The 8064-nt window shown below is 33.0% G+C and overlaps 1 protein-coding gene across 3 annotated transcripts; it reads left to right on the forward strand.

Moving 5' to 3' along the window:
- Positions 1–1798: 1798 nt before the first annotated feature.
- Positions 1799–7492, forward strand: LOC110422603 (annexin D5-like). 3 transcript variants are annotated; one of them, XM_021436588.2, is made up of 7 exons: positions 1805–1985; positions 3934–4045; positions 4595–4740; positions 4922–5140; positions 5994–6209; positions 6285–6374; positions 7094–7492. In XM_021436588.2, the coding sequence occupies exons 1-7, from the start codon at positions 1956–1958 to the stop codon at positions 7295–7297; spliced, it is 1017 nt and encodes a 338-aa protein (XP_021292263.1). In that variant the 5' UTR covers positions 1805–1955; the 3' UTR covers positions 7298–7492. The 3 variants fall into 3 exon arrangements, with proteins under 3 accessions (XP_021292264.1, XP_021292263.1, XP_021292265.2); XM_021436589.2 differs by lacking the exon at positions 3934–4045 and having other exon boundaries at positions 1799–1985; XM_021436590.2 differs by lacking the exons at positions 1805–1985; positions 3934–4045 and adding an exon at positions 3346–3370.
- The last annotated feature ends 572 nt before the right edge of the window (positions 7493–8064 follow it).

Here is an 8064-nt window from a genome sequence, read left to right on the forward strand (position 1 = left end):
ATTTGATTAAATTAAATGTGATGATTTAAGTTAGATTTGATTCAAATTTTAGGCTTTAATTAGGCATTAGTTAAATATTATAATTGTTATAATATTAAAGGACTTAGTTTGCAAACTTTAGAAGAATTATTTGGACAATTTACATCTTTTTCTTTTAAAGAATTTGCCAATCGTTATCAACTTATTTATAGTTTAATTAAACCTAAAAAAAATTAATGTGGTCAATATCTAATATTTTTATTTTATTTCTATTTAATGTTAAAATACTAAATATAAAACTATAATTCATAAAGTATAAAAAAGTTAAATACGATATACAAAATTTCGCACAATGATTAAATATATAAATAGAAAGAAAACATAAAAATAACTTTATCATTTTCAAATTTCACACAATGGTGATGAGTGATCCCCTCCTTTCTTATCCAAGCTCACAAGCTCATCAATCTATTTTGAAGAATAAAGTGTGTTTCAGTATTAAGTTATAGAAAAAAGAGTAATTAACAATAAAAAAACAAAAGAAAAGAGAGAAAGGGGTGAGGAGAAATTTAAGAATTAGAAAAAAATTGAATAGGGTTTGTAAGGTCGATTTATTTTTTTATTTGTATTAATTATTAAATAAAAAATTATTTTAAAAAAATTATTTAAAATATATATAATAAATAAAAAATTTTAAAAATTTTGGACATAGCTCCCCTAAGATACATTACCTCTTACTCTTGGTTTAATTAAGAACATGGTAACCAATTTGAAACAATTAGGGTTTTTTTTTTTATTTTTTCCTTCAAATCCCTAACCGATAATTTTTAAATATTTGAAAAGGAATAACCTAATTATGAGTAAGCAATTATTGATGCCACATCATCCGTCATATGGCATTGATGTTATCAAGATAATGCATTAACATGTTATGTCACAACTGACGTGGTATTAAAAATGACTAATTATACTATTGATTAATAAAAGTTACTCATTAATTACTAAAAGGTTATTAAATCCAAAATAAATATTAAAAAACTTATTTAAATGTAATAAAAAGATAAAGACTAAACTGACATTTTTAATATGGTTTGGAGGCTTATTTAAATATTCAATCATTCAAAATTAATATCAAAACTTTTGTTGCAACGGCAATATAATAGTCTTAGTATCAAAGCCTTTGTGCAACAACAATATATAATACGTAATAGTCCATGTACTTCTTTCATATCTTCTCCCACCCAAATGTATCTAATAATCAATACAACAATTTGGTCTCTTAAAAATACTAATTTTCCCCAAGCGCAATGCATAGGCATTCTTTTAGTAACACATTATACTTCCTCTTTTAAGTCATGTTTATTTTAAAAACTTTATCTTATTAAATAAATAACATAACTTATATAAACTCGTAGTTAGAGCAAACTTTCCAAAATTTGGTGAGAGTATTTGTGATAAAAGGTCCGTGTTCCATTTGAGATAAAAACACGAGGATTAAAAAATGAATGGTGGTTTTAAAAGTGTCCATAAAGCAATAATTTTATTTTAAATTTGGATAAAAATAGCTATTTTAGATTATTCCATCTTACCGCAAAAGTTTTAGGACTTACTTACAAAAATAGAAAAAAAAAAGGGGAAAGCAAAGGCTTTTGACTCATGATACTTATCTCAAAAGATTGCAGAGTTTTGGTTTTCTTTTGCAGAATGACATGATGGCTGTGGAAAACGACAACACAGATAGAAGCAGTGAGAAACATGTGCGAGTTGACAAAGTCGTAGCGGTGGTGACGTGTCGTGTCGGACTACAAATTGGGCAGAGGGAAGTTTGTTTGTTGCAGAGGCAGGCATCTAGTCCTGGAAGTTTCAATCTCAAAAAGCAAACCACCAAAATTGGAACAATTGACTCACCGTGCTGCTCTAAGAGAAGCAAATGTCGACCTTGAGCGTTCCGCCAGTCCCTACCTCTCCTAGAGACGATGCTATTCAGCTTTACCGTGCTTTCAAGGGTAAATTTTTCTACCTTGCTTTCTTTTCTTTTCGGTAACTGCTACGTCCTCTCTCTCTCTGTAGGCTCTAGTTGGAAGGCCTAGATTGGTCCTGCGATATACATAATGCCGCCTTTTCTTGTTTGCCCTTTTGCAGTCATCTGTTTCAAACCCCGGCTCTGATCTCATTTGGGATATTCAGGAATTAACTGTTGTAGAAAGAAGTAAACCCCGAGTCTGATTTCATTTTTCTTTTTCTTCTACAAGTCAGTCAATATTCTTATAGAGCTTCCTTTTCACTGCTAATCCCTGCTACCCAAATCAAAATTTATATGGACCGTGTTAGGAATTTGAGCAGAAATGTTGTCTATGGCTATGCTGAAAGCCGTGTGCACTATATAATTCTATTCTGCAATCGAATAACTGAATTTCACATTGTTAACAAGTGCAGCCACGGAAAGATTTTCTTCATGAAAGAATCATAAAGAGCGAATTTTCTGTTGTGATTCGGACTATAATCCACTACAAAATTTGAAAGTTGTTTTCTTAAAGAATATATATTATTAACCCAAAGACAAGAGTCAATTAAACAATTTTTAAAATGAGAAAAAAAGGAAAAGGAAACAGTAATGCAATTGCTGCTGCTGCTTTCATAGCTTGATTTGTATTGAATCTCATGTCTGGATACCAATGGATTTTCTAGAAGTGAAGGAAAAAGAAGGAAATGAAATTTGGGCTCGGCTTGCTTCATAAGAATAATTACATTTTTAAATCATTTAAATTACCTTTAGGTGTTCATCTTTTAAGAAAGTCTCGGAAGTGCTCTTGGTTTATGCATCCTCACTCATATGCTCCATGTAGAAACCTCGATGGACTTATTCTTTCTGCTTCACCTTGTGAAACGGATTACTTGAAAACAAATGTATTCTTTCACTTTGAACCTTCACTCCAATAAAACATGTGTTTTTCCTTCTTTGTGGATCAATTCAGTAAATGAGCAGCATATCATTCGAACAAAGACTCTTTGACTCTACTTGTACCTAGAATCTGACTGCAGCTTCCCTTCTATTACGTGATTCTAATCTGATGTATGCCAAAAACAAGAAGCGAAACTCCTTTGCCAAAATGACCTCTGATAGCACAATGCAAAGATCTACTTGAAGTGCATTACGCAGGTAATTATTAAAATAGTAAATAAAAGAAAGAACCAATTTTTAATGTGATTGGTGGAAATTTGCATCTATCAACAAGTGAGATGGATAATGCTCTGTGACTGTAGAAAAGGAAAGAAGAAACACCAAAATTCACAAGGTTGGAAAAGGTGCCTCTTTCAGTGTTTCTGATGTCCCAAGTTGCGGAGCAATTCCCTATGCTGTGCTTTTCTTTATCCACTTTGTCTAGCACTCGTATGCATCTATTCCTCAACCCCTGGTTTCATCCTACCTCTACCCTTGTAGAGTTCCCTAACTAATATTCTTGTTCATTGTTTTTGCTAGATCACTCTAATCACCCAAAATCTATTTTGGAAGTTGCATGTTGCGTCGATACGTCCCTCCACCCCTTCCTTCCCTCTTTTCCCTCCCTTAGTCTTTTGATTTTTATGTAAAAAATTTGCAATATGTATGTTGCATGTATGTGTATGAGCAATGTTTTACCCTTCATTCAACAATGTGTTGCTAACAAAGGTTGGTGTTTATTCTGTTCAAACTTTACTGCAGACTAGTATTGCATGCTGCCTTAACCATAACCTGGCTCCCGTTACATAAAATAAAATTGTTCTTTTGATTTTCAAGATAAAAATTGAAGCTGTTCTAAGTTAAACTTCAACTACTTTACCTGCTAAATTCTTCTTTGTTGTCAGGTTTCTTTGCCGCTAGCATTTTTTCTTTTCTTGTGTTTTTTTTTTTATGTAGATTACTATTAAATGGCTCCCTGTCTAACAAAATCAAAGCATGCTCTTCATTTTCAGGAACAAACAATTAATTTGTCAGATGTTAAATGTCAGAAACGGAGATTTTATCGCAAAGAAATTTTGATAGTCCTCTGCAAAGTTTCTTGTGTTGGCAGGCTGCATTGCACTTGTGTGTTACTGTTCATTCATAGAACCGTAAATTTGAGTTTTAGAAAGTATTATTTCTAGTTGAATTCTTACTCTAGCCACTCATATATTACACTTTTATAGGTTTCTTTTATCTTTATAATTGTTTGTGCAGTTGTGACTTCTAAGTTAATGAAAAGACTTAGAAATCTATTGATTTTAAGCATGCAAGCTGTATGATCTATCTTATGCATGAGATGAACATGTTGATTGCTTGAAGAGCCTTTTATATCTTATTTTGGAGTTATTTTGTCTTTTATGGCCTGTTTAATTTGCTCTCTGTGTTATGTCGCACAGAAATTTTTGTTAGAATGCATTAAGTTTCTTAATTGAGCCAACAAATGGTTTGAGTTCTTATGGAGAACTTCCAAGTTGTGGTATCACTTACCTAGTCACTTTTGCTTGTTGGAAGCATTATTTGTGACTATAGGATCAAGATTTCACATTAATATGTAATATGTAAAAATTCTATGCTGAAAAGCTTAAAATAATATTTCTTTTACATTTTTTCCTGTTTGTCTTTTCCCTCTAGGGCTAGGATGTGATACTGCAGCAGTTGTCAATATTCTTGCCCATAGGGATGCAATGCAGCGTTCTTTCATTCAACAAGAGTATAGAGCTATGTATTCTGATGACCTTTCCAAACGCCTGGTGTCGGAGCTCAGTGGAAAATTAGAGGTACCTATCTTTTTATGTCTTCTCCGCTATTTTGGTTTTTACAGAGTTTCCATTTATTGATCATATAAATACTATGAGTAAAACCTTTTATTACCTATTTTAAACTCTAAGAAAAGTAAGTATTTGTGTGTGCACATGCACATGTTGAATTTCATGTTTTATCCTGTCTTTCATTTTTCAGACTGCTGTCTTGCTATGGATGCATGATCCTGCAGGACGTGATGCAATAGTCATTAGGCAGGCCCTTTTGGCAGATGTAACAAACCTTAATGCTGCCACTGAAGTTATATGTTCTCGCACACTATCCCAGATTCAATTAATTAAACAAAATTACCATTCAAAGTTTGGGGTTTTTCTCGAGCAAGATATTGAAGGACACACCTCCGGTGATCATAAAAAAGTACGTTTTCCAGATGAACACTTTATTATGATTCTTGTCAAATTTGGTTGATCTCGTTGGTGCTGAGCATCCTAGTTGCCCTGTTTTGTGAACATTGAAATGTATTTTACTTTAATTTTTTCACCCATGAAAAAGACAACCTTTTAATACAACTGTTTAGCATATCATGAGTTCATATCTTTCTTTGAACAAGCATTTGCTTCTTGATGCATTGCTCTTCTAGTACTTTATTACTGTTGTTTTTTATTCATGGGGAGGGTATAAAATTATCTGAAGTACCCCTCTCTCTCTCTCTTTGATTTAGGGGAAGGCGGTTTTTGAACTCAGCTCATTGAGCAGGGGATACATGCACTTCTTATTGACCCAAAAGCTGGGGTGCTTTAAGTCTCATTTCTTTTAATTTTGTTCGACTTACGCTTTCCCTTTACCAAAGAGGAGAGTAAAACCAAAAAGAACTTGGACGAAAAGGGGCATAGTGGTGCAATATGGTCCATATAGCTGACCCTACATAGTGGGAAAATACTTATTTTCTTGTTGTTACCCTCTCTAGTGTGTCAAGACTTGGGCAAAAGTCACTAACTGGGATGTGTTTGTTAAAAGGTGAAAAATTAAAATGTCCAAAGATTGGGAGTTTAGCCTGTGGTCTTGATTAGGAGAGTCTCAGTTATAGTCGAGTGTTTTTAATAAGTCAGGTATATAAAGCATGCCACAGGCAACTTCTTGTCTCTTTTTCCTTTTCTATTTGGGAAATTAAAAGCATTATTATCCCTTCTACCAACCTTTAAATACATTTCCTAGATATCGAGAAGAAATTTAAAGGCACTGATATCATGATCTAACATCCTTTTTGTAGCTTTTACTTGCATATGTAAGCACCTCCCGTTATGAAGGTCTTGAAGTTGATAGAGAGATGGCTCTGAAGGATGCAAAGGCCCTTTATAAAGCAGGGGAGAAGAAATTGGGAACTGATGAGAAAACTTTTATCCGCATATTCAGTGAAAGAAGTAGGGCACAGCTTGGAGCTATTAGTTCTGTTTATCATGACATGTATGGAGGCTCCCTAAAAAAGGTAAATTTTTTTGTCTTGCTCATCTTTTTCATTTGAATTGTTGTTGAAATGTTTAACCAAATTGAACTTTTTCAGGCAGTGAAGAGTGAAACATCTGGGAAGTTTGAGCATGGTCTCTTGACAATTTTAAAATGCTCAGAGAATCCTGCAAAGTACTTTGCTAAGGTATATGGTTTTTATTCCTCAAGATTATAGCTGTTTGTTTCCTATGCTACATTTGGTTTTAGGGATGGGATATGATGAAGTAAATATTCTTAGAGGCAGTAACTGTCTAGGGATAGAAAGTGCATCTTTCTATGTTCAATAGTTCTGTTCATTTTTTGAAACTGTAACCAGGATAACATAAGCCTTGGTCTTTGAAGATGGAGAACTAGAATACATGGTGTAACAGTGAATGTTTGTTTGTATGCGTGTGTGGATTGTAGGTGTTTAAAAAGTTTTGAAATGAAATGGGAAGTTGATATCATATTTGTATTAGCATAGGCTGGTAGTTTCTTTGTTGAATAAAATATACTTTGAAGATAATAGGATCCTTGAGAATCCATTTCACAAGATGTGCTGCTCATGTACTCTAGAATTATATCATGTTTTCTGGTGTAGTAATTGTGACAGTGGATTACGATCCTGATTCTTTCGTTCCTTTCATTTTGTTTGTTTTTCTGTACTCTCTACCCTATATTTCTCTCTCGATTGTGGATATTGTCACGTCATTGATTCCGTGTCTCAACATTTTTACCTGTAAGAAACTGAGATCAACATGCTTTTGCTGATGAGGTAATAAAAAGTTCTAAAAACCTTTGAGGAACATTTGTTTAGGGAATTATAATGCCAGTATTTATATGTTTGTTATCATAATTACATATCTGGAAACTCTAATCATACAGGTACTGCATAAGGCAATGAAAGGTCTGGGAACTGATGACACTACCCTGATTAGGGTCATTGTGACGAGGACTGAGATGGATATGCAGTATATAAAGGCTGAGTACCTGAGAAAATATAAAAAGACCTTGAATGATGCAGTTCACTCAGAAACATCAGGCCACTACAGGACCTTTCTTCTCTCTCTTCTGGGACCGAACCATTAGCATAAAGCACGTAAATAATGTTTGCATAAAGTAAGATGTACATGCTACTTTATACTTTAGAAGTTAAGCTGTGTGTAAGTAATGGAACCGAAAGGTCAATGTGTGTGAAATTATGTTTCAGTGGATCCGGTTGCTTTTGTAACGCTTGATGTATTTGTTAAATATTGGTAAAATGGAAAGTGATTGCTGACTCTATTGGCTGATGACCCACCATGTCTGGGCTTGGGCAAATGATCTGCTTATAGGCCTAGTTGGTTTAATGATAGCTTTTGTTGGATGGTTTTATCTCTAAGGTGAATCTGTATGTATGTATGGCAAGTGCCAGACCGGTTCAGTGTTGGCAGTACTGGGATTCAGCATCCATGAATTTGTTATTTATTATTATCATGTCATTCGGCAGTAGGTGGACTGTTCCAATGTAGGATAAAACAACATTACCTTGAATGAAAATATATACCACTTTTCTTGAGAATTTTAGCTGAGAAATTTTTTTTAAATTTTACAAAAAGTGTTGGTAAAATTTACAAAAGATTTCAATATTAAAAGATTTTTATTTATTTTTAAAGAAATAATAATAATAATAATAATTTAAAGAAAGGTGTAGAAACAAGGACATAGTAAAAAGAGAATAGGATTTAATCTAGATGTAATTTTTTTTTCATAAAGTGTTAAAATAATCCAATGATGAAATCTCTTTCAATAGAGTAATTGATTTTTTTGAATATTCTTGAAGTGAGAATTCTCTAAGGTTATATATATATATATAT

Source organism: Theobroma umbraticum, unplaced genomic scaffold (genome assembly GCF_002168275.2).
Source record: "Theobroma umbraticum cultivar Fairchild unplaced genomic scaffold, ASM216827v3 scaffold_146.0, whole genome shotgun sequence".
Lineage (NCBI taxonomy): Eukaryota > Viridiplantae > Streptophyta > Magnoliopsida > Malvales > Malvaceae > Theobroma > Theobroma umbraticum.

Coding starts and splice junctions, on each gene's coding strand:
- LOC110422603 (XM_021436588.2), top strand. CDS start 1,956: ATGCTATTCAGCTTTACCGTGCTTTCAAGG. Junction 4,741..4,921: donor AGCTCAGTGGAAAATTAGAG/GTACCTATCTTT, acceptor TTCATTTTTCAG/ACTGCTGTCTTGCTATGGAT. Junction 5,141..5,993: donor CCTCCGGTGATCATAAAAAA/GTACGTTTTCCA, acceptor TCCTTTTTGTAG/CTTTTACTTGCATATGTAAG.